A 27,698-nucleotide genomic window follows, 5' to 3' on the forward strand; every position below is an offset into this window, starting at 1 on the left:
AGTCCAGTATGCCCCTATAATATACATAACTTTTGTAACCAGTGTGTTATAATTTTTTGAGAAAAATGCAAAAATAGTCACACATTTATCAAGGGGTGTAATAACTATACACACACTTCTTTAGTTTGAATTCACCGATATACAGGGTGTCCCAGAATGATCTGTACCGGGAAAGATGGAATTTGTTAGGTATGAAGGGCATGTTAAATGTTCATATTGTTTTACATTTTAAGTTTTACATATATTTAGCTTTCTCAGGTTTTTTAGATTTTAAAAATTGGACGTTTCTAGTAGAAGTTATAGAAGATTGCGTAAAAATGGTGAATTCTAAGTTTTGACAACGCAACCTATTTTGAAAATCTGTAACATTACTAACCGTTCAGCACAAAGTTATTTGGAAAAAGTTATGCAGGTATTTTAGTTGTGCCCTGTTCATATTTCCACTAAATAGCCGATATCTATCTATTATTTATGACGTTACGAAGCAATCATTACATGGAATTAAGGATTTGCGGCCTAATCCCATTCTCTCTTTGGCGGTAGTTTTAGTTATTGTGGTGTGAGGTCCATGTAATTTGAAATGCTTACAGAGGTCGAACTGGTTGTGGTACAGAAAAGATGGCTCCTCAATTTATTGTGCAGCAGCGTAGATTCCTTTCAAAAACTTACTGGCAAACCGGCAGCTATGTTGAGACGCAAAGAAGATTCATTAGACGATTTCCGCGAGCACGCGTTCCAGTCAAAGGAGCGATAGTGTATAACGTAAAGAAGTTTGACGAGCACAGAACTGTCAGGAATCGGCAGAGTGAAGCTTCAGGTGCTCGTAAGACTGTAAGAACTAGAGCGAAGATTGCAGCTGTCTGGCAAGCTTTAAGGCCCAACCCCACAGTAGTTGTCGTCGAAATGCTGTGCCAAACATCCCACGTTCTTTATTTAATCGTATCGTGCCATTTTCAAGGGTATGCGAGTCGTTTGCGCTGAAAATGAAAAGCAGTTTTTCATTGATTTTACATTATTGCATGCCACGCCAAAACAAATAAAGGTAGCGTGCTGAAATTCACAGAATAAGTAGGAGACATGTCCGGCATTATAATGCATGTATCAAAAATAGATACACTGCCCGTCTTCTATTTTTAGTTATTTTTGCAAACACGGTACAAATCATTCTGGGACACCCTGTATTTTGTCATTCACAATCACAAAAGATGGTCAATTTCCCTTTCATGTCATTCCAATTTCCGAGGACAATTTCCTGGCAAATATCCGTTATCACGCGACGAAATGAGAATTCGGGATGAGCTTAGTTGATTAATTCATGGCAATATGTCAAATGTGTATTTACAAAGTGTCACTGTTGTACCAAGCACATCGTCAATATTGTTAATATGAACCAATGAAGACATCGGGTTGATCTGTCCTGGACACCTGTGTAAAATAATGTAGATTCAATGTCGTTTCAGAGAAAACATTAAAAATTGAAGGAAGGTGGTTTTATTCGCTGTAGAGGTGATGATGTAACAGGATTAACTACCGTAGCAATAGGTTGAAACTAATTTGAAATATATATCGCCCTGCACTACAAGCAGATTGCACTCATCGCCTGTGTATGCCTATAATCATAGATTGAATACAATACCGCTCTTTTTAAATATTCTTTTTTACAGGTGCAATAATTGATCAGCATGATATAAATATTCTATAGAATTACGATCCAGGTCTTTATCGTTGTTCTTTGACATCTATGGTTCAATTTTAATGTACTAGTGCAGTGCGAGATATAAAAAAAATTGTTTTAACCTATTGCTTTGGTAGTTAATCCTGTTACATCATCACTTCGACGGCGAATAAGATCCTTTCAAATGGGATGATACTATCTACCATACCCTTTAAGCTGAAACTAAGCACTAATGCGATAATTCTATGCAAGAATAGGATAAAATGATCTCAGGGATAAAGTTAACTGTCAAAAAGGAACATTAACCTCAGCAATACTTGAATACAGGTAGTACAGATTAAGTCGTTCATGCGCTTTTGAAACATTGTAAGAAAAAAAAAACAAGATTGCTAACAAATTGTGAATAACATACATATTAAATATGTCAAACTATGCAATTTTAGACCAAGTAATTTGTAAGGATTTCGCTTTTCTTAAGAGATTATTACAATATTTTTATATCAATTTAGTTTCTTTACGGTGGTACTACACCCCTTGATACATTTGTGACTATTTTTGCATTTTTCGCAAAAAATAATAACGCACTGGTAACAAAAGTTATGTATTTATAGGGGCAAGGAATCCAGTTACTACACTGGAATTTCAGTGACTCAAGACAACCGGTACGTTATTTATGATAAGAAAAGAGGTACTGCTAGAATGTACCTCATTTCTTAACATATATAATGCACCACTTGTTTTGAATCACTGAAATTTCAGTGAAGTAATTGGATTCCTTGCCCCTATAATATACATAACTTTTGTTACCAGTGTGTAGTTATTTGTTGAGAAAAATGCAAAATTAGTCACAAAATTTATTAGAGGTTGTAGTACCACCTTAAAAACCAATCTACCTGTAATAAAATCTGAATGCTAAATAAAAATAATGGAGTCATGTAAGTTGATACATAGTATCAAGTTGACTAATGTTACCTGCGCTTGTAAATGGCGCGTAGACAATACAATGGCATGTGTCATTTAATACTTCTCCTGGAGGACATAACCTGCCATCACAACACAATTCACTTTCATTCATGGTTTGGTCAATTCTTTCTGTAAAGATAAGGGTATACAATTACGATGTTGAAGACATATATGAGACAATGTTCTTTCTTGTTTGCATGAGGAGCTAAAACATTCAATTTAAGGATGTTGACATGTTGGCTGTGGCTGAAAAATACTCTTGCCAATTCTATGTTCATTTCAAAGGTAATAATCTATTCGAACTTTTGAATTTACTCTTTGTGTATTCTGGCATAATTTTATATACTTACGTACAATATTTAAATCTAACAATAACCTACATCAAACAAGTTGTCAGTATTGTTCTTAACATGTTAAATGTGACTAAGAACCATAATTACATAATGTAAACTTACTTTGAAACTCTATATTGATAGCTTTAACAAAATGTAGGATGCGTGGGATTCAGTCCTCACGACAATTAACACAAATGAAATGTCATTCTTGTCGACATAGATTACAAACAATTAATAGAATATCATTCTAATTTTTTGGATCATATATGGTGTCAGTCACGGATACAAAATTTTCACAAACAACGCGTTTCGTTACTCGATTTGTGCTTAATTAAAATCTGAATAAAACATGACATTGTGCATTTATTTACTTCCCTTAACCCTAGAACTACTGGGCCATATTCTGGAACCCGGACTACAAAGTCCGTGGAGTTGTTTGAACTCCCGCCCTAATTTCAATTATAAGCATCATATACCGTTATATTTGGTACTACTGTATCGCTATAGGTCTCCTCTACTCATTGATAAAATAAGTACAAACATTCCCCACATAATGTCGCTATGACGTCATAATGTGAGTTCTCTTTTGCATTGGGAAAGTCTGGGGCAAAAGTTGGGCCGGGAATTAAAATAGTCAACGAACATGCGATTTTCACCGAATTTACAATGGGGAAATGAAAATCATGGATTTTAGTGTAGAAACCTACGGTGGGCCTCACCCCCCCATGGTCATCTTTCATGGTGAGCCCTACCCCGGGTAAGGTGCTGGAGTAAAATTGTATCACTAAAATGAGCGCAAAGGATGGATATACGATTAGCTTTAGTCATTTGGGCGTAAAGGCACGCATTTTTATGACGGATAAAAACCTTAGGCCCTAAGCTTTTTATCGGGGTTTGGTACAACCCCCTCGGAGTTCGTGGGTTAACTTTGATCTAAAATAATCATGTTAGAAAATCTTGCTCCAAGATGTGTCCTGAAAACATGTTTGTCATAAAGTAGTTTGACATTTTCTGAATGACGTTCATTCTCAAGTTATTGACATGAGCACCTTGTGATCCATCGCCATAGGTGTGACTGCTGCTGTCACTTACATAGTAAAATTTCGAACACAATCCTCTTATCTACTTATGGCTTCCTTTTGGGTATACAGATTTACTGATTTGTATCATTGACACTTACGAAATCTGAATTGCAATTTTGCCACGAAATACAATTGGGAAATTGTTCATTTTCAATATTCCTCTCCAAAATTTAAAAATACGCAAGTAACACAATTCAGAGTCACAAAGAGCAAACTATTCAATATATGCTGCTATGCACGCTCTTATTGAAGGCCTGTGCAATATTTGTATAATCAAGATCCCCCGTATGGGCTGAAAGATGTATTGGATTTCAACAGAATAGACACGGAAGAAGATTTTTTGAAATCAATTTGGTCAAAAGTACCTGATCGGGTGGAAAAATTATTCCATCACTATGTTTACATAATAATCTTGTCATGCTCACCATAATATTTTTCCTAAGCATCCAAGCCAATAATTGTTAGGCATGGATTTCCTGCACATTATCGATTTATGTCAAAGGCAAATCTGTTTTTGTTATTGTTCAGTCCATAAGGGCCGGTTTCGAAGCATGGCCAGTGAACAGGCTCCCTAAGCAATCAGGCTTAAGCCCAATTAGTCATATATACCATTGCTTACAATTTCACATCATACATCACCTAGAAAGAAAAATCAATAAAATGGATCACATTGGTAGGGCTAGCCTGTTGGCTTGGGAAGCCTGACCACTAGCCGAGCTTTGAGAAATCGGACCTAAGAGGCTATCATAGTGGCCAATATTTCGTACATCGTTTATGCAAAGATCTTCTCTGGTTTATGAAAGCATTTTTTTCAATGCAAAAAACGCTGTTTAAATTGTTGTCTATTCAACAATGCGATTCTGATTCTTTACTGTAATATTCCACTTTGCTCATCTTATAGACGTTTGGCCGCACTGGCAAAAGGATATGGAATATTTCCCGTTGCGTTCCATGGTCCAACTTGAGACTTTACATCATCAGACCTCGGTATTAATGATGAAAATCTCCAAGTTAGGTTCAACGAAAGAAACACTCTCAAAGTCTTTAGGGGCAAATGAAAGAAACGCTCTCAACGTCTATAGGGCCACATTTCAAGAAATGGCCAACACACTTTTTATGACATTAATGACAAACACACAAATTACAGTATTTACCACATATGTTGCATGATGCAGGACAATCTCGTGCCTTGTTGAAATCTGCACACAAGGGATTGCAATTGTCACGGCTGTCTTCACAAAGTTCTATATAAAGAAAATACAAAACAGATCAATATCCCCATTTGTAACGTTTTCAGAGCGTAATAACAGGTTTCTTTCTTACTTTAATGGGAACGCGAGGCTACTTTGGGTGTTCATGATTATTTTCATAACGGCTATGTTTGAGAGGGAAAACTGACCATGCTTATTTGACACATGTAACATAGATTGTTGTTGTGATTTTTACAGATAAGACAGGGAAGTTGAGCATAAAATGTCTAGAAAGGTTATAAAATATATGGCGATTGTAATGTTTATAGCACTTTCTGGATGCTAAAACAGTTATTGTCTTTTCTTGCTATAATTTTCTTATTTTTTTAATCATACGCGCTTTTACTGTGCTGTATTCATAACGTGACAGTAGAACATAGTCTTTTTGACGAAGTGTTCTTTTATGGCAATCTCAACCATTTAAGGGTATACGAGGTATTGTTGATCGAAGCAACCAAAAAAACGATTTTCATTATCTGAATCAATATACATGTATTATTGAAAAATAACACTTTGGTGTTTTGCAAAAGTTCATTCTACAAATCATATACTGAATTTGCTGAATTTATTGTTGTTAATGAGTTATGTACGTTTTACAAAAGTGTTTTTGTTTCAGCCCTCTTTACAACATAACTCAAGAACCACAGGACCTACAAAAGTATATCTGTGATATTTGAATTCTTCTACACGCTGGCTATGAATTGAGCAATGTAATTTTGAAAGCTCACTACCATTCGCAAGATGATGTGAACTACTTTTTTTCTGCTGCTTCGACCAACAATACATCATATACCCTTAAAAGAAAGTTGTCGCAAGAAAGTTGTCTCAATGTTCCGGTTGGCGTTTAATTATGTGAAGAATAACAATAATCAATAACAACAAGCTTAAGGTTAGAAAAACAACTTAACAGATTCATTTCGGATTCCCTTTTGACAGTCTAAGGAATCTCTCGGATAACATACTGGAAAATGTCATCATGCGATATTAATATCATACTTTAAAAACATAAAAAAGATATCTGATACCACGATGTATATGATCATATTACCTGAGCAATCTGTGCTAGTCCATCCAGGCTTACACTGGCAACTGCAAGTATCGTTGTCAAACACGCCACAGTTTTGACAAGTCAAATTACACTCTACAGAAAAACGAATAATTTAAATACTTAATTGAAAAGTTAGGATAATGGAAGACAAAATGTTATATTTTTATTTTAAACTTGGAATTGTCACCCGATTCTCCTATGATGATTATAAGAAATCCGATCTCTTTGAGTACTGTAGCCCATTTTTAATTCCATTGCATAGTTTTGATAATAGCTATTCAACATGTTATTCTTTCATAACATAATTATACGTTTAAAGTCTTCTATTTTAAGCATTCTTACAATATCTGATGGGTTATTTGAGATAACATGACTTGATTAAATTTATAATCACTTATTGCAGTCTAATCTCAATATAGATGATATAATAATTTGTAATTTTTTCTTAGCGTAGTTTTGATGTAGGAGAGCTATCAATGGTTTGATCAGCTCATAATCGGCAGGTCTTACATGAATTATTTTATTTGGAGAATTGCCTTGTGACATCTCACCAGAAGTATTACAAATTATTAATTGAAGTCCTATACTTTGTCTACATTCTTTAACACGACAAATACAGACCAGACAGAACTATCAGATTACTCTTAACGTGGGTCTACTTTTCGGCGTAGTGATAAAAGCCAGAAGCCTTACAATTCCCGCCGATTACGAGCTGATCAAAGACAAGTGTGGTAAAGACTAGCTATACATTATAATAGCACCAAATCAGCGAGGATTACAATGCACCCAAAATAGGAGACTCTTCCAGGGCAATATTTGTATTTTGTTCAATTTTAATGTAAAGAATGACAATACTAATTAGATCTCCTTCAATGTTCCGAGACCGTTTGTGTGTGACAAATCGAAACATTTTCTTGCATTTAACATTTAATAGTCATAACTGCTGAGTGGGACAATCGTACTGAAGGGATTGGAAGCTTATGTGTCACATACAATACTCTTCCAAAACTATTGTGCGATTTTTGCAAGGGTATCCTATATGTGTGCATTTTTAGAACAAGATAAGTAAAAAATCAAAATTATTTGATATCAAAAGACATTCCTCGTATTTAGAATGCAATTTGGTATGTCTGATGTGCTTTCAGGCCCCACAAAAATACTGTGCAAAGGTGGGTGACCATTTGAATTAAAAAGTAATTGCACTAAAATGTGCACAATGAACATCTTTTTACAATCTGTAAAAGGCTCAGTTTCGGCTCAAAATGCTCAAATTCATTCTTTTGGTGTACAATTAAGAACGGGTAGTTTTACTTTGTTATCATAAGGCCTAACTATTTCAGCATAATAATTTGTATAAACTATCCATGTTATATTATACCAAAACGATTCGCTTTGATCAATTGCTTGAAATTTGAGTAATACGACACCCGATGTTACCAAGTCTCTACCACGAAACGGTCGAATAACACTTTTGGACGTATTTGAATTATTTCTGTTTTATTCTAATTGCAAATATTCGACATATATACCATAGCAAGCATTATTAATAAGAATGTTGTCATTTAATTCACTTACCACATGTTGAATTATACGTTTCTTCGATATCTGAATCACATGTTGCTACAAGAAAATGGATGATTGTTACTCATTTGCATATTAATAAATTAGGGTTTAATAAAGAGCATTTTGATCTCGACCATTGTACGATATAAGGAAAATAGTAACATAATTATTATGGCTGAAAACCAGAAAGCCTTAACTCACAAAGGATATAACGATGAGTTAAGGCTTTCTGGCTCTCAACCCTCGATATACAAATTACCGTAAAACACTTCCTAACTGTGAAATAAAACTAAGTACTGATAGTGTGGCGTCAATGAACTCTATTGTAGTAATAGAGCGACAGCACTAGGTGAACGAACGTGAACTATGATACCGTTATAACCAATAGGCGCTCTTAATTGGCACCGAATTGACATCCCTCGTTCTCCTAATGGGCTATTCCATTTAAAATCCACACTACCCCTGTGGAAGATTTTGGAAATATCTTCCACAGGGGGAGTATGAATTGCAAATGGAATTAACATATTAGGCAGCTCCATTTGATTTTCATACACCCTCTGAGAAAGATTCAATCTGAATCTTCCACAGAGGGAGAGCGAGATTCAAATGGAGCTGCTAATAAGTTCATTCTATTTGAAATTCATACTCCCCCTGTGGAAGGTATTTCCAAAATCTTCCACAGGGGTAGTGTGGATTTTAAATGGAATAGCCCAATGCGTTCGCGCTCGTTCACCTGTAGTGTGTCCGTCTTAAGTTGAGAGTAACGCCATGTTGGATTTCGAAGTGGCAGATTCAATCAGTGCGTTTACGCGGTTGCATCGCCAGTATACGGACAAATCGCCCTTCAACGCGTGTGTATACGCCCCGCGGGATTAAGTTAGCCTTTGATTGGAATCTGCCACTACGAAATCCAACATGACGTTATTCTCAATTTGAGACGAGTACAGCATACTGTGTTTTTGTAAATGAATGTGCAATGGATAATATTCATCTCGTTTTAATAGAGGTTTGGATCCCTTTTCTGACGGGGTTCATCCGTTTGTTTATCAATATTTATTTTTTCCATAAAAATCTCAGTGCTCAATTTGATATAGATATTTCGCGTTCAATTAACCATCCAATCACAATTTCCTTTTCATTACCTGGTATATTCAGCAAAAAAGGTACATTACTCACGAGTTTAAAGACTGGCAAAATAATGACAACAATTGTGATGATCACATTCATAGTGGATGGTGAAAATTTGAAGCCGATGGAGTTTTGTATTGCAAAAAAGGAACTGCGGTATTACAAACCACTAGTCCCACTGGGGCTTTAAAAATAGACGGATATAAGGGTTCCATTTCTCGAATGCAATCATACAACACCTTATAGTCACATACTTCAAATGACTGATGTGCAAAAGTCGACTGTTCCAGTGCCAGAAGTGGGTAAGTGCAAAAGCTGCCTTGTGAACATTTGGCAATTTACACGTCCCACACAGTATATTGGACCCATCAACACATTGTAGCTACACATGGCAGCTATTGTACTTACCCACTTCTGGCACTGAGTAGTCGAAGTGAGGTGTTAACCTAATTTTTAGTGAGTTAAGAACGGTGAATATTTGGCACCATTTAGGAATCATCTTTGTCATGTTTTTTGGGTTTTTTTATAACTTTTTCTCTCCTGGTATGCAACGTGATTTATTTTAGAAATCTCAATATTTTTCCTACAATTATGTCAGCGATTAAATTTTGTTTTATATCCAGATTAATATAATATTCAGATAAAACAATGATAATCTATTGTCGTATGTATATACCTACAGCATAAGCCTTCATTGCACCATCCTTCACCCGACTCACACTGCGCACATGCTGGACCTGGTTTGTAAGGTGCCCCTGTTTCAGGAACACTAACAGACAAAGGGGGAGAATATGGAAAAAAATAATTAGGAAAATATATTTCTCAACTCACAATATTAATCAACCTACTTTCATTCAAATCAAAAAACAAAACAATATAAAATTACCTTGGTGCATAGTTACAAACTGTGTAAAATCCAAACAGACAGAGGGCGCTACCACAGCCAAGCTCCTGCAGTTGTCCGAATGCAATCTGGGGATTAGGAAACACTTTGAAGTAAGAGGTAAGGTGTGAAATCAAAACTCGACCGCCAGTTGACCGCCGATTACCGGCCGCGATTGAACCGCGTTCCATTGTTTAGAACAATAGAAATCGGCCATAACCGGATGGAACCGCCGGGTCGAGTTTTGATTGTATCCCTAAGTCAACTCTCATTTCTTTTTGATACTTTTTTTTTACAATATGTCTACGAGGGGCAGTCAGTATGTTTTAAGAGTTGACTCGTGACGTCATTTGGGGATTGTTTTCATGGCATTTCTCAATGATTACATAAACACTGTACCTTTGTCTTTCAAACAACACATGTAAAAATTATGTCGCACACATGATTACGTAACAGCATTAGCATAAAGTTAATGGTCTAGAGTCACCTGGTGAAATTGAGTCGTTTTTGTTAAGGGAAATAAGAGGCTGAAATGAGGTATTGTTGTATTTTCTATATTTTCTCGGGAATTAAAGTATGGAGAATGCTGCCTTTTGGAACAGTAATAGAACACAAACTACCAGTTTATTTAACCATGTTTGTTGGGCTGTAAAGGTTTTAGTTTATTAAAAATGCGTGGTCAAATGTGTCTTATTTTTGACAAAAACAAGGTTTTTCTTTCTATAAAAATCTTGATATTGCCAAAAATAGCAAACATGGAAATTTACATTTTTGCCAGTTCTGTTGACTAATCTCCAAACATTAAAAAGGGAATCTCCCTAGAAAATATTTGAATCCGTGATTAAAATATAACCGTTATTCTACCATTGTTACATTTATGCAAAAAGTAGTGGTACAGAGAGAGAGGCCGTCGTTTGAATGAAAAATTTATTTTTAAAACTTTTCTGTTCATTTCAGGTTGAGATCATCCATAAAAATTCATATGAAGATTTAAATTCAAATTTTCATAGCATTTTGTAATATTTTAGGCCCTATTTACATGGAATTTTGCAATTTTCGTGCATTTCCACCATGTTGTATCGGTCATCCTACCTACGCATGCGCAGATTGTTGTTTAATTTGCACCAGTTATCATTGCACTGAGTACCAGCTCTCACACGTGACCAGTCATTAAATTTTAGTCTGTTTCATTTTGGAGATAATGAATGTCATTTGTAATAACTGCTTTTTCATTTTCGCCATTTTTGCAGAATAATTTTGCTTCCATTCAAGCCCTAAAGTTGTTGAAGTTTCAAGACGTCTCATTTTCACCCAAGTTTAATGGCATGTCTCATATTTTACCAAATGTAAACTGAGGACCTAGTGTTTATTCCTGCCTAAAACTAGCCATATGCACTTTGTACTTTTGCTGTTCTCGGACATTTTAAACACGTGTTTTTTCTGTAATTTAAAAGGCCCGCCTTTTTGCGTGATTTGGCAGTGTCCCTAGTCTATTGATTTTATGCTCATGCTGTTACGTAATCATGTGTATGATATAATTTTTACATGTGTTGTTTGAAAGACAAAGGTACAGTGTTTATGTAATCATTGAGAAATGCCATGAAAACAATCCACATATGACTTAACGAGTCAACTCTTAAAACATACTGACTGCCCCTCGTATATAAGCCTAATTCATACTCGATCGCTGAGAGACAAGCGACCGATTTTTAACCAACCCGTTTTCTAATAGCAACAATCTATCTGTCGACGCTGAGAGAAAATTTCAAATTAGCTGTTGCAAAAACAACAGCATCACCACCTGATTTTATCTAAACTTTGGTAAAGGTAAGTATGGTGGCGCTAAAGCAGATATTTTAATAGTCATCCATTGTATCGCTCTGGAGATCCAGCAGCATATTTTGTAAAATGTGTACCGAAAAAGGTTGTTGCAACCCGCCTGAACATTCTATGCTTCGATATCATCGTCTAGCTGTGGACCCTTTTTATCCAATAAAATCAAAATAAGTACCAACAGTTTCCATGCATGTGATGTTACCATGGCGTCATTATGTGGGTACGCTCGTTTTTAACCTTATTTAACATAGGACATGCATATAGTGCCCAAATGCTATACTGTCTAAAAGATTACATCAAATTAGATCACGAATTGACAAATTATACTAAATTTGATATCATTTGCACATGTGTTTGTCATTACAGTTGAATTCAAGAATATGACGTCATGTTTATAGGCTTTCCCCGGAGACATAGCTTGATATTAAGTAGGTCACACAAAATGGCATTATCTTAAGGGGTGGGGTATGAACGTTTGGAGAGTATTTATTGTGGGACATTAGAGCACATCAGACACATCGAATTGCATTCTGAATACGAAGAATGTCCTTCTGATATCAAATAATTTTGATTTTTTGAAATTCGCAATGTAATACACATTTTATGGCAAAAGATTAAAAATTGATATTTTTGATATTTAACAGTACTCGAAGTAAACTTTATAAATCTAATGATTTATACTTAAAGTGTATGTAGGTGGGATGAAAAGCCGACGATCAATTGAAAATTCTGACCTTTCGTATTGAAGATATGGATTTTTTTCCCCCAAACACCAAAAAATATTAGGTCTTTTGGGGGAAAATCCATATCTTCAATATGAGAGGTCAAAATTTTCAATTGATCGTCGGCTTTTCATCCCAGCTACAAACACTTTAAGAATATATCATTAGATTTATAAAATTTACTTCGAGGACTGTTATATATCAAAAATGTGAAAAATGTCAAATTTTAATAATTTGTCATAAAATTTGTATTATATCGTTAATTTCAAAAATGAAAATTATTTGATATCAGAAAGACATTCTTCGTATTCAGAATGCAATTCGATATGTCTGATGTGCTCTAATGTCCCACAAAAAATACTGTCGAAACGCTCAAAACGCTCATTCCAGATCCCTTAAGGCAAGCGAACAGAGAGTTGTAAGCTAACATCAAAACAGGTATTCTATATCGCTTAAGGGATAAAGCTGTCTAATTCCTCCACGATGTCTTGACAATAGGCTAAGGAACCAGAACCAAATATGCTCGATCCTTGGATCGACCATTGATGCTGCTTCGATGCTTGTTATTAACGGACTGTTAACTGCAACTTGATTTTCTAGGCCACTATATTAGGAAAGAAGATCTGGAGTGTTTGTTTCTTGGGCCATAATAATGGAAGGAGAGACAGCGGGCGCCAGAGGACAACATATCATTAAAGTATCGCAGCCTGGACGGGTTTGGATAACGTCAAGCTGTTGAGCTCAGGATGGATTGGCATTCCATGGTCGCCCAACGTCACTTGATGAGAAGTATGGTAAAATTGCATTGGACAATGCATTACGTACATACAATATTGTTATAACAATTATCAATAGCTATTTAATTAATATTTCTTAGATAATATGGACCGAACAAGCATCGATGCCCGATCGAAAGATCGAAATAATTTGATTACCTAATTTCGTGTATGCTTACATGAAGAATAGAATTTTAAATGAGTATATATTGTTGTATTATTACGTTTGTATTTTAATTGCGGAAAAATCGCATACTTACAATACGATAGTGTCCACAGATCCTGTTTACTTCGCAAGTAGAAGAATGGAAGTCATAAAACTGCATTTCATCAAACCATTCCGTAACAGCTTGTGTCAGACGTGGATCTTTAGAGCTACTTCTCCAGATGTTTTGGGCCACAGAACCATCGTACGGTAGCGGTTCAGGTCGGGAACTATTGGGCATCTTGGGGTGTCCATGCTTCCATTGACACTGTCTCGCCCATCTTTCGGCTAAAGAAGCTAATTCTGTATTCCAAGTCTGCAGAATTAACAGGTGCGGTACAGTATTGTAAGGGATGAAATCAAAACTCGGCCAGCTGTTGACTGCCGGTTCCGTCCAGTTTATGTTGTTCTAAACAATGGAAACCATACAGAACCGGCGGAACCGGCAGTTGACCACCGTACGAGTTTTGATTTCATCCTTAACATTGTATATACAATGGTTTGAAATCTAAGTGAAAATTTTACTATATTTTAACAATCATATTTAGTGGTAGTAAGCTTGTACTTTCCATAAAGTACGTCAAACAACAACTCAGCTGATCGAGGATAACTAATGTTTATAAAAATAAGATCACATGATCACAACTAAATGACAACAATATTTTCAGACAGTTTGAAAAAATGAAAAAACAAATGAGCAGAAATATACAATGGGCAGATGAAAATGAAACTTCTATCTAGTTATATGATTTGTTAGTACAAAATACTGCTGACTATAATAAGGTTCGTTTATCCGAAAAAATGAAAAGGGGTTGCTAGTCCAACAGTTATGGTTATGGTTAGGGCGGGTTAGGCACCACATCGAATTTGGTCCTACTCTCGGTGTACTGTCCAAATAACTTAGACACCCGGTTTTTAGGATATATTTCGAAAAGTTTTCACTTTGGAAAAAAGTCATGAAAGAAAAGTTGCTAAACACGGTCAGACCTAACAGAAATTATTAGTAAAGCGATGAAAAATATTCTTCCTTGTCTACTTTTATTCAATTTTGACCGATTTACAGCAAGATATCTGGGTCCAGCCGAATATTCCTAATGACTTGAAACTTTTGATGGGATAATCTATTTACAGTAAGGGGTGTTTGAACATTGTAATCATGCATATTGATCAATGATTCCACCCTTTTTTCTTTGATCCTTTTACTAATTCACAATAATGGCGGTCTACTCAAATGCATTCAACAAAAGCATGTTTGCAATCTACCGCGAGAGGTCGTCTCACACACATAACAAATACACTACGATCAAATAGGTTGATGACAATATTTGATTGAATGAACTGCACTGTGCCATGATTTCGGTGAAGGACACCGGTTCAAATCCTTTGTTTGGAGCCAATCAATAATTCCATGCACAACCTCTATAACTCAAAAGATGTCACAGTTGGTGCATTATAACAGATGATAGAGCAAGTTACTATGCGGCTGGAGTGTATTGTGAATTATACTCCTCACCAATAACATCAGAACATTTATAGTGCATACAATTGGTATTTTCTTAGAATTGGGCCAAGCCAAAAGCATGCACAGAAGAAGATTCAAATACCGCGCCGAATTGTTGTAATTGGTTGAGGGACAGCTGGGATCACTTATAGTAGGCATGTCCACTAAAAATTAAAGTACTTTTAAATTGATTCAGACCTAACTTATTGGCTGGGAATTGATGAAAGAAACATTTTGGCGTTTAAATAATCTTAATCGGACGTTTCATTCCAGAGATATGGCCTTTCGAGTGTCACGGTTTTATATAGGGCTGCTAGAACATGTTAAAAGTTAAAGTCCAAAAGGAATACTAACAGAAAGTGCAACTTTAAGGTACTTTTTCTTAATGTATTTATTAACTAGCTTATCTGGAACATTATATTTGCTTATAACAACATGAAAATAAGATCATCCTGAAAATTTAATCGATTTTGTTGACATACAACAAAAAATATAAGACCTCAAAACCCATGGTTTGTTTGGTGAAACCTCAAGCATGATCATAGATGGCCGCCATGGAAAATATCTCCATAGAGGAGATGAACAATAAGTGCATTATTTCAAATAAAAAGCGGTAGTCTTAACATTGTTCAATCTTTTAAGGTCAGCACATTTTATCTTCCAAAATTATTATATTTCATCATGGCATATGTTTGGTAACATTACTCACTACCAATTTTGAGAAATTTGCTCCAACTCAAAGGTTATCTTTACTACATTGAGCAATACACTGTGTGTGCATGGAAGCCATGATGGATTATCATGGATAGCATATGAAATGGACATGGTAGTGAGAAGTGCACGGGGAAGTGCATGATTTGAGATGGGCCGCGGTAGGCTTAAACATTCTTAAATTTCTTAACATCCTACACATTTTGTCTTCAAAAATAGTTAAATTTTATGAGTATGTAAGTTTGCTTGTCTGATTCACTCCAAATTCGGAGATAATTGCGTTTGAACACCTGATGCACGGAATGGTGTCACTTCAACCTGTTGTAGTTCTCATCTCATTAAATTTTTCAATAAAAAAAGTTGGTCTCTTCATGAAGGAAGGTCATCTCTATTTACTGACCAAACAGGAAAAAGTTTGGTTAATGTTTTCTGGTGGAATCAGGAATTTCTTGAAACACCCTGATATAGGCCTACATTTGGATCAAAACAAGTCATGTATGCCATTTAACAGGCCTGGGATTTCTTGTATCGATCAGTTTCTCCATAGACAATACGTGTGTGAGTCCACGCACACAGTGAACGAAAAATCGTTCTAGTGGAAACTGTATTGACAGTGGGCATCCCTACTTATAGTTAATACACTAAGAATAAATATGCCAATTAGAAACACTGTCTGCATTTTATGAACTGAATATTTTTCATTTTTATAAAATGTTTTTGGTGAGGAGTATAATTAATTTACTATTCATCCATTTACTATCCAAAATCACCATACCTACAAATTTGTATAATGAGACCTTCCAAAATAATGGTACCCAACTTCTACCGGATTATTTTTAAAGTGTTGAGAAAAACCTTCCAATTTCAATAGAATTTCTGGTAAACTCTCACTCAATGCTTTGGAAACACAAAATCCCGTTAGGTCTCAGCGAATGTTAACACTTTTCTTTCATGACTTTCTTTAAAAGTGGATATTTTTTCAAATAAGTAACAAAAACTGGGTGTCTAAGTTAATTGGACAGACAATAGCGAACTGTCGGACGTAAAAGGACGAAAAAATGTCGAAGTCATTATTTTCAGAAATTGTGATATATTTTAATACAGCGCAAGATATTCGAACTGCGTCTTATTATTCTTTAAAAAAAAGTCTAGCATAACCTGATTGCAAAGTTAATAGCCCTAAACCCAAGACGTAATGGATGAAATCAAACTCGACCGGCGGTTGACCGCTGGTTCCGTCTGAATTCTATTGTTCTAAACAATGGAAACCAGACGGAACCGGGCGAAACCGGTCGAGATTTGATTTCATCCCTAAGCAATAGCAATTCGTCTGCCGTCTTATGAAGACGTTTGGTATACTTACCACGTAATTCATGTCCGACGCAGGTGGCGTGACATTTCTCCGATACGTATTATGGATATCTACAAGCGCTCTTATCTCGTGGTCTTTATACACGTATCCCCTTTTTAATCTTCTTTGATTTGACATTCTAGAAATATGATTTGGTAGTGTTAAAACTTTGGTGTCTTCTCTTGTCCCAAACGATGTCTGGTGTTGTAGAGATGTATTTCCCGTTGACGGTGAAGCGGATGGAATCAACTCAAAATACCAAAAGTAGAAAACCAACGCAAATAAAAAGTTACCGTAGATATATTCCATGTTATGTATCAACGTTGTACATATTGAAAAGTGTTGACATATCTTTGTATTGTGTCAGTCGCCATTTTTATATCTTTCTTAATCCATGTCTCCATTACAGAGGGCGTATACTCAGCCGGCGCACTTAATACGTTTAGTTATGACTTTTGACTATATTTACATTGGAATGCCATTCATAAATATCATAAATCTATCCTCAATACAAACTGCACTGTATACATATTATGATACAGCCCAAACACAAAATTACAATTTGCCTGTCATCTCCTACATGTGTCATCATAATCCTTATCACATGACTTGCTCTATAGGGTGTTTAATATTATCAAGATGTACATATTCATTTAATCATCTTTATTCAGTGATTTCAGCAATGTGACCATATGATTTCATCTGTAATTGTACATTGCTGTTTATGATGACTATTCGCCGTAGAAGTGACGTCATAATTTTGAATAGATCGCCCAACGACGAAAGTAAAGAGCGAGTTAACCGTAAGTTGACTATGATTTCACATATTTACATTCAGGACGCCCTCTGTTATTACACAAGGCAAAATAATACTGTCTATACACCTATCCGACTTCGCCATTACTGCGGTGTCCCCGATGTAAAACTGCGGTGTCCCGAGGTCGGGGGTTCCATCCATTATTTATTGTGTGCTATACAGAATTGTACCCGGAACTGTACACAACAGTGATATTCAATACACAATCATGAGTATTGAATTACGAATTAAATCTCCCGCTCTGGTACATCTGTGTTGCCGTCAATAGAGGGCCAAATACAGTAAACGCTTCTCGGATTGGTGTATAGCAATCACGGTAGGAGCACGGGCTCCGACTCATAATCGGAAGGATGCGGGTTCGAGCCCCGGCGACTCCATCATGTTGTGCCCTTGAGTAAGGCACTTTATCTCGATTACTCCTCTCCACCCAGGTATATAAATCATAGACATCTTTGACATCTATGGTTCAATGCAGAAGTATCGCGTGAACGTAATAGTGCAGTGCGATATATTCACTTTGTCTTAACCTAAATTAAACTTTGTCTTAACTTAAATTGGCTTAATCTATTGATATGGTAATTAATCCTGTTACATCATCACTTCTACGGCGAATACTGTCCGAGAGAGAAAGAGTGAAACAGCAAATATCCGTTTCTTTTTCTACCACTTCTTTTTTTTCTGGATTAAAATCAAATGCAATATCGACAGATTTGGGCAGCTTATATTCGTTAGTTTTGAAGGAAAAATTATATAATTATGACCATTTATACCAAGTTGGCGTTTAAAATTCTGTTTCGAAAAAAAGAAACATAAATGCCACTTTAAAAAAATAAATAAATAAATAAACATGTGCATAATAATCATAACAAGAATTATACTTCCCTGGCTATGTATTTACTGGCGGCATGTATATATTTTGGATCACCCTATAAAGCATAATATTTCACAGTCGTAGCTTAGTCGAGCGAGTAATGAGTAAACCAGTCGGTTGCAATATAAAGGCGTATGATCATAATATTAAACAATCAGTGTTAAAATAAGCAAGTAAAATACGTGTAAAACGTGCATGCCCTATGGGTTTAGTGAGACTTAAGTATAACGTGGCATTCTTGCGTTAAGGAAGTCTAATTGATCCTAACGTGATACATAAACATATTAGCTGATAAACATTTACGGTATTTGCTAATTGTGGCGTACATTATTATTTTTCCCCTGCGACGAATTCCCTACTACTTTAAATCGTCTTGTTCCTTACCGTCCAATGAGGGCAACGGATCAGTGTTTTTGTTTTGTTTTGGGGTTTTTTTTTTCCTGTCTCTTTCTTCTATCATAGCCTCACGAAGAACACTTTGTAGATCACAAAAGGCTAATTCTGGGGCGGGGACGTGTTTCCTACACTGGTTGGCAAATTTACCCAATCATTTCTTTTTTGCCACTTTTTTATAATTCAAGCCAAATGTCCCCGTACTTTTCAGGACTGATAGACGTCACTGGCTTACATCTGGAATTGTCGCTTCAAAACAAAACGAGGGAGAAAACCCCCACAACCGAAGGTCGGCGTTATCTTTTCTATCAGGACAGACGAATAAAAACAATTTACAAGATTCAAATTACAATTGGCAAGACGCAAATTACAATTTACAAAACACAAATTACAATTTACAAGCTACAAATTACAATTTACAAGACGCAAATTACAATTTACACGATGCAAATTACAATTTACAAGATACAAATTGCAATTTACAAGATACAAATTACAATTTACAAGATACAAATTACAATTGACAAGACGCAAATTACAATTTACAAGATACAAATTACAATTTACAAGATACAAATTACAATTTACAAGATACAAATTACAATTTACAAGATACAAATCACAATTTACAAGATACAAATTACAATTTACAAGATGCAAATTGTCATTTACAAGACGCAAGTTACAATTTACAAGACGCAAATTACAATTTACAAGATACAAATTACAATTTACAAGATACAAATTACAATTTACAAGATACAAATTACAATTTACAAGATACAAATCACAATTTACAAGATACAAATTACAATTTACAAGATGCAAATTGTCATTTACAAGACGCAAGTTACAATTTACAAGATGCAAATTACAATTCACAAGATGCAAATTACAATTGACAGGATACAAATTAAAAGATACAATTTACAAGATGCAAATTACAATTGGCAAGACGCAAATTACAATTTACAAGACACAAATTACAGTTTACAAGACGCAAATTACAATTTACAAGACGCAAATTACAATTGACAAGATGCAAATTACAATTGACAAGATACAAATTACAATTTACAAGATGCAAATTACAATTTACAAGACGCAAATTACAATTTACACGATGCAAATTACAATTTACAAGATGTAAATTACAATTTACAAGATGCAAATAAGAATTGATAAAATGAAAATAAGAATTGACAAGATGCAAATAAGAATTGACAAGACGCAAGTTACAATTGACAAGATACAAATCACAATTTACAAGATACAAATTACAATTTACAAGACACAGGTTACATTTTATAAGACACATTACAACTTACAATACACAAATTACAATTTATAAGACACAAATTACATTTTATAAGACACAAATTACAAGTGACAAGATGCAATTTACAATTTACACGACGCAAGTTACAATTTACAAGATACAAATTATAATTTACAAGACACAAATTACAGTTTATAAGACACAAATTACAATTTACAAGACACAAATTACAATTTACAAGACACAAATTACAATTTGATTACAATTTGCAAGACAAGTTACAATTTTCAAGACATACATTACAATTTACACGACACAAATGACCATTTACAAGATACATTGACCATTTACAGTGCTCCTCTCCAAGATATCATTACTTCCTATGGCATTTCAACAGTAGCATACGCTGATGATACTCAACTTTACATTACATTTAAACCAGAAGATCGTGAACATGCTATCCGTGTTCTTGAGAAATGTATCGCTGAAGTGAGGCGATGGGCCGTTGATAATAGGCTGGTGTTAAACGACGCCAAAACCGAGCTTCTTTATATCCGTTCTCGGTTCACCACCGTCAACATGCCTTCACCGTTTTTAGTCATAGGCGATTCCGTCATCTCCCTTCATCTTGTGCACGGAATCTTGGCGCCATATTCGACTCCAACCTCTGCATGAAGGATCATATTGACAGTATCTGCAGGTCTGCTATGGCGGCCATACGGAAAATAGGGCAAATACGTCATTTCATCGACGACGATACTGCTGCCAAATTAGTTCACGCTTTTGTCACCTCTCGGCTGGACTCCTGCAACGCCTTAGTCTATGGTCTTCCTGATTCCTTCATCACAAAACTTCAGCTGATTCAGAACACGGCAGCCCGGTTAGTCGCTCGCACTCCTCGATCTCAGCACATTACCCCAGTCTTACAATCGCTTCATTGGCTTCCCATCAAGAAACGTGCAGCTTACAAGATCTTGCTCATGACATACAAGGCTCTCAATCAACTCGCCCCTCAATACATCTCCGATATCGTCACTTACTACAAACCAGTTCGCAATCTTCGTTCATCAAACAAGTTATCTCTGACTGTCACAAGTCGACCATCAACCAAATTCTATGGTGAGCGTGCATTTGTGTATGCAGCTCCTTCACTCTGGAACAATCTACCGCTTCAAGTTCGCTCTTCTATTACGGTGTCGTCCTTCAAGAGTCGTCTGAAGACACATCTTTTTAATATTTAATTAATTTTGTTTTCAACCCTGCCTGTTTTCCATCTCACAGGAGCGAGATGCTGATCATCTCGCTGAGAGTGATGTGCTGGTAACCTCTCCTCTCCAGGGTTATCATTTATGCGTGTTACTTCTGCTTTGTTTATGGCCCTGCTGCATTTGATTGAGCGACTTGCTGATGAAGCCGCTGAGAGTGAAGTGCTGGCAACCTCTCCTCTCCAGCAGGGCCCCCGCCGGTCGGGTTTGTTATTTTCGCGTTTTGATTCTGCGGGCCAAATCCACGCTTTTAAATCAAATGTTTCTATTATATATATATGTATCGATGTAAATTTGTTAATGATATTTAATTTGTATATTGTGAAATTGCTGTTTTTGAATTATTATGTCTTCACATTGGGACCTGGATCACTATTTGAGTCTCTGGCGTGTTTTGCTCGGGGACAAATTTTTGTCTGGCTCGGGTGGACGATTGTTTGTCATGTGCTGGTCAACGGTTGTCTACCTTGGTCTGTCGGGGTGATTTCTGTGGGCTTCAAATTTTCAGGGGATTCGGGTAGTGATTTGGATTTTAGTGTGTTGTTTATAATTATCATGCTTTTGTTCATTATATGATATGCTATTATGTTTCTCTTATCAAGTGTAACTGCTTTATAATGTTTCTAATGTGTTTTCTATAATTAATTTGTATTGGTTGTATTATGCCTTATAGAATATGTACTTTTGTAGTTTTTGCATAATGTATTAGTTGTTTAGTTCTCTGTTCAGCGCATTGAGGCCTGGCATAATGCGCTTTATAAATTTATTTATTTATTTATTTATTTATTTATACAAATTGCAATTTACACGATATAAATTACAATTTACATGAAACAAATTATAATTTACAAGACACAAATTACAGTTTATAAGACATAAAGAATAATTTACAAGACGCAAATTACAATTAACAAGACACATATTACAATTAACAAGATACAAACTATAATTTACAAGATAGAAATCACAATTTACAAGATACAAGGCTTAGACTTTATAAATTGGTGAAGTTGTGGTTATTTTTTAAATATGCACTTATCAAAAGAATTATATAAAGTAAAATAACAATAATTTCAATATTCAGACACACGCATCATATTATCATATCCTATGTTTCCAAAAATGCTGATATATTCATCTGATCCTTTAAATCTTTTGAGTGTATCTATACCATACAAAGACCTTGTTGTATGTGTTTGAGTGGAGGGGAGAGGGGAGGTGCGTGTATCTGAATGTTGAAGTTAATGTTGTTTATACTTTATATAATTCAAACTAGCAAGTAACGGTTGGGCATATTCCATTTGGAGAACTATACTGCGCCAATAAAGTATCCTTACAGTAGGAAAAATAATCACAATTTCCAAACTGAACAATATTGGGGTAAATTTGTAATCATGCACATTCAGTCAACCGGCCGGTCACAGATTATAGGCCTTGGTTTCTTTTTTCTGAGTGCATCTGACTTGGTCTATACTCTGTGAAATTGTACAAATTAAGTGGAGATAACCTTGTATTTATTTAATTTTGCAATGCTATTAATTTTCGAATGACAAATAATAAAGGTTTTCTGGTTGTAAAGGGTCCAATCTATCATTACCAGATTTCACTTTAGCGAAAATGAGTGAAGAAATGTGATTTTTGGAACAAAACAGATTGCTCAATTTTTGGGTACAAAGTCGGGTAGTTTTTTGTCTTAAAGAATACCTCCAGCAGACAGATACTTCTGGTTTTTTCAGTGTACAAACTTTACATCATTCCTTCCAAAAGCCATGAAAATTATATCATATCAACGTTGCAAACGGTCAAATCCACGAAAAAAAACAAAAAAACGCATATAAAATATTTTGTCAAAATTCGTCTGTGTGGAAGCCACGGAATCAATCAATATTGCTTTTGTAGTAGACAAGGACATAGAACCAATCGTGCGTGGAGTTTATACAGGCGCGTGAATTCAACCGATCGGAGTGACTCGTGGTATTCGGAAAACTGTGTAATATCAGACCTGCTACAACAAAACATGCATAAAGTCGCAATGGCTTTATTAGACAAAAATCCATCGTGATACTGCCCGACTTTGTCATGTTTATGAGGGTGCAGATTCCATAATATTCTATGGCGTAAAAAGCCGATCTAGTCGTAATTTTATATACTTTCACTTCCATTTTTGTCCTAATGAAAACTGTTGAACACTTCTGATTTTGTTATTAACTGACAGATCAATGTTTTATGAGCAATTTACCTATGGTTATTTTCTAGGGAAGGTTGTAAACGGTCAGGTCCACGGTTTATTTGGGCACAGTTCATGAAACCTTCAAATTTATCATATTATCTTAACGCAATTATTTTCCAGAAATATTTTATGAATACCAGTTTTTTGCATGATAAGACAAGGAAAAACCTACAAACATACTTTTGAGGCTTTTAACACAACTGATGACTACTCCATAACTATCAGAAAATGGTTTTAAGATGGGCCTTTACTTCGGCAAACTTCGGAAAAATCAGTGCGGTGACTGGGTTGAGAAATTGCGAGCATAGAAACTGTGACCTCGTAATGCATAGATCGTGACCTGCCGTCTGACTGCATTATGACACCACATTGAATCCAATGTGACTTCAAGAAGCAAAGTTACAAGAATTTGATTAAACGAAGGTCCAGTTTTAAAAGTGACAAACTGGCCTATTCAAAACTCCACAGACTAGTCATCTGGTTTGAGAGTGGTGAATTGCTAATTTATGTGTTTGGCTTTAATTTTAAAACTAGGAACAAAAGAAAACTGAAACAAAAGAACTGACAAATAAAATGAAAGTTACAAAAAGTACAGAGAAGTAAAACTGAAATAAAAACTGCTTTAAATAACGCTTCATTGAAGAAACTGTGTTGTCTTTGTTGCGCTTGTTGGAATCTTTAGTGCGCGTTGTATAGGCCAGTTTGTCACAAACTGGACCTTCGTCTACTCAATTGCTTGTAACTTTACTTCTTGAGGTCACAATGGATTCAATGTGGTACGATAATGTGCCGGATTAGATAGTGCATCTATTAAAAAACAAATGTACCCCAATATTGTTCAGTTTTGAAATTGCGATGATTTTTCCAAGTGTAAGGATACTTTATTAGCGCAGTATAGTATTAGGTCTCATCAGTGGCGTAGCGTGGGTCATCATATTGGTGAGGGGCACCGACCATGATGGGGAGGACACACTAGTGTAATTTTTCGCAATATTTAATTAAAAAAATCAAGTCCAAGTCATTTTTTTAAACATGGTAAACATGTTATTTAATTATCAATTATTAACATTCTTTTAAATTTGACTCATTTTACACAATTCGACATAAGTGTTGTCAATAATTGCATAATTAAGTTTGTATCAACTGTTTTTATTGTCATTGACCAATCATGTTGCAAAATAATGAAAAATACATAAATTTATTATTATCATTTGTTTAGGTGAACATTAATTTTGCAATTGCTTCATTAGGTTGACGCCGTATTTAATATAATTGTGAAAGATCCGGAAAGATTCCAGAAATTTCATTTTAACATGTTTAAAGGCTATTATATGAGGGTTTTGGACAGTATTTTTGTGGGGCGAAGAATGTTCTTCTGATATCAAATAATGTAGATTTTTTTACTACAAATTTTATGGCAAATTATTAAAATTTGATATTTATTAATTTTTTGATATATAACAGTCCTCGAAGTAAAATTTATAAATCTTACGATATGTACTTAAAGTGTATATATAGCTGGGATGAAACGCCGACGATCAGTTGAAAATGTATACCTTTCATATTGAAGATACACATTCTTTTCCCAAAAAGCCCTTTATAGTGTTTTTTGGGGAAAGAATGAATATCTTCAATACGAAAGGTCAAAAAGTTTTTAGTTGATTTTCAGCTTTTCATCCCAGCTATAACATACACTTAAAGTACATATTAGATTTATAAAGTTTACTTCAAGGACTGTTAAATATCAAAAATATCAATGTGTTTTTGCCGATATCGCGAATTTCAAAAACAATCAAAATTATTTGATATCAGAAGGACATTCTTCGTATTCAGAATGCAATTCGATATGTCTGATGTGCTCTAAAGTCCCACAATAAATACTGTCCAAACGTTCATACCCCAGCCCTTAAGAGAACATAAATTGCGTCAAATTATCATATTGAAATTAGAAAATAATGTACCGTAATGATTCGCATAATGGCACGCATATATGGTCGAATCCAACCAAAAGTGTCCACGGGCCAAAAATAAAAGTCCGAAATAAAAATGTCTCCACAATTTTTTCCTTTTGCCCATTGATTGATGACATATTGGCCTTATAGGAACCAAAAGTGCCATTACTAATCTTGAAAAATAAATCCAGGACGTGTGATAGTAAATGTGATATCAAAACCCAATGTTACCTACGAATACCACTAGGATGCTTTCACTATCGCAATACTAATCAACCTAAAACAAATGGAATATTCCCATTAACGCTTTTTTCGTGTAATGTAGATCACAGGGTGTCAGGAAAATGCTAGCTCAACCAGAAAATATTTGTTTTTATTTTTATAACGCGATCAATATGATCTTAGTCAATTTATGCTAGTTTATTTTTGAAAATGAATTTTAGGTCAGTTTCTGTATTTTATTTATCAAATGAGTATGAATCAATTTACACATTGTATAAGAACGAGTATGATACATGTTTTCAAGAATATTGGGAATTATACGCATACACCTAACGCTTTATACAATGAAAAGGTGAATAAACCCGGGTATTCGTAGGTAACATGAGCAATTTAACAATATCTATATTGAGTTTATAGGTTTAAATTTTGCTATTATGGTAATGAATTAATAAAAGGGTAGTTTTTAGATCTCTTTCAGATGGTACGTCCAAATGAATTAATGCTATTACCTCAGATCAAAATTTTTTGATGCTTTTAGCAAGATTTTGACCACCACTTCATTTTGATATACAAGTAGTTAATCAGCAATTTTACATAATAAATAATTGTTGAATGAATCCGTATATGGGTAATAATAGTGTCCTGGGGTACCGCTTAAAGTTTTTGACAATTAATTTCCATTGGTAGGGACACTTCATTACACATGTCATGTATTATGCTGTATTCGTAAGTAACATTTCAGTATTTGTAGGTAAGAATTAGACTTTTGGTGGATATCGCAATCAAAACTTCATTTTATAAAGCACTTTGAATGTATTATTTTCTTTATGTGCGTTTATTGATACTTTAGACCCTATCATGTATTAATAATGTCGGTTCACAGCGGTTGAAAGAGGATTGAAGTAAGAAACAAAGGCACTAAAGTGACTTTAATTTGCTTAATTGCACACAAATCGCTTAAAACCGTTATTGCAGACTTGTGAAGTCCATCTTGGAGTCAGTTACGTCTTGTGGCCTTTCGTTTGAGGGCAACTACAATTAGCTTTATACCAGGGTCCATGCATGTGTTGTCTAGATCATGAGACAATGAGAACAGTCGTTTTTTCCATGGTATTCGTAGGTAACCTTAGCGAAAACGTCAAAAGTTACCTTCGAATAAATCAATTTGGACACAAATTACTCAGAAACCAGAAGGTCGGTAAACATTTAAAATGAAGCACACATGACAGTTGACAAATCCAAGTATTTATCCCTTCTAATCTTCTTTGAATCTGATTTTTCTTTCAAATGAGCAGACCGTCGTCTATTTCAGTACATATTTTTCACCAATTAAGCCGTATTCAGTTTTGCATGGTGGGCATGTATGTGAATTCGCAACTTTCATTGACATATGATTTGATAGCAAACATACAGGCCTTCGTTATGTACCAATATGGGCATTGGCATGAATGGCGGTGTTTCACAATACTGTCATGATGTCAAAGTGTATTCGTAGGTAACATTCGGTTACCGAAATTTACCTACGAATATTTGCTTTTATTGTTGACATCTCAGAAATATTTAAACGCAGGTTATTGAAACTTGGTAGAAATAAAGAGTGTGTTACCCTGCACCTATTGCTTAACTATTGTTTACTATTC

General features: G+C 35.1%; 2 protein-coding genes across 2 annotated transcripts; one reads left to right on the forward strand and one right to left on the reverse strand.

The window, feature by feature from the left end:
* Positions 1 to 1,185: 1,185 nt before the first annotated feature.
* On the reverse strand, positions 1,186 to 17,586 carry LOC140159377 (cysteine-rich venom protein-like). The gene is made up of 9 exons (XM_072182830.1): positions 17,042 to 17,586; positions 13,522 to 13,782; positions 9,931 to 10,016; positions 9,725 to 9,813; positions 7,929 to 7,973; positions 6,354 to 6,446; positions 5,210 to 5,299; positions 2,648 to 2,767; positions 1,186 to 1,425 (listed from the first exon to the last, which is right to left on the reverse strand). Exons 1-9 carry the CDS (start codon positions 17,336 to 17,338, stop codon positions 1,349 to 1,351), a joined length of 1,158 nt encoding a protein of 385 aa, XP_072038931.1. The 5' UTR covers positions 17,339 to 17,586; the 3' UTR covers positions 1,186 to 1,348.
* Positions 17,587 to 21,096: 3,510 nt separating this feature from the next.
* On the forward strand, positions 21,097 to 21,630 carry LOC140159677 (uncharacterized). Its single transcript, XM_072183172.1, has one exon. It carries the CDS (start codon positions 21,097 to 21,099, stop codon positions 21,628 to 21,630), a length of 534 nt encoding a protein of 177 aa, XP_072039273.1.
* Positions 21,631 to 27,698: the final 6,068 nt, after the last annotated feature.

Source organism: Amphiura filiformis, chromosome 8 (genome assembly GCF_039555335.1).
Source record: "Amphiura filiformis chromosome 8, Afil_fr2py, whole genome shotgun sequence".
In the NCBI taxonomy this organism is placed as follows: domain Eukaryota; kingdom Metazoa; phylum Echinodermata; class Ophiuroidea; order Amphilepidida; family Amphiuridae; genus Amphiura; species Amphiura filiformis.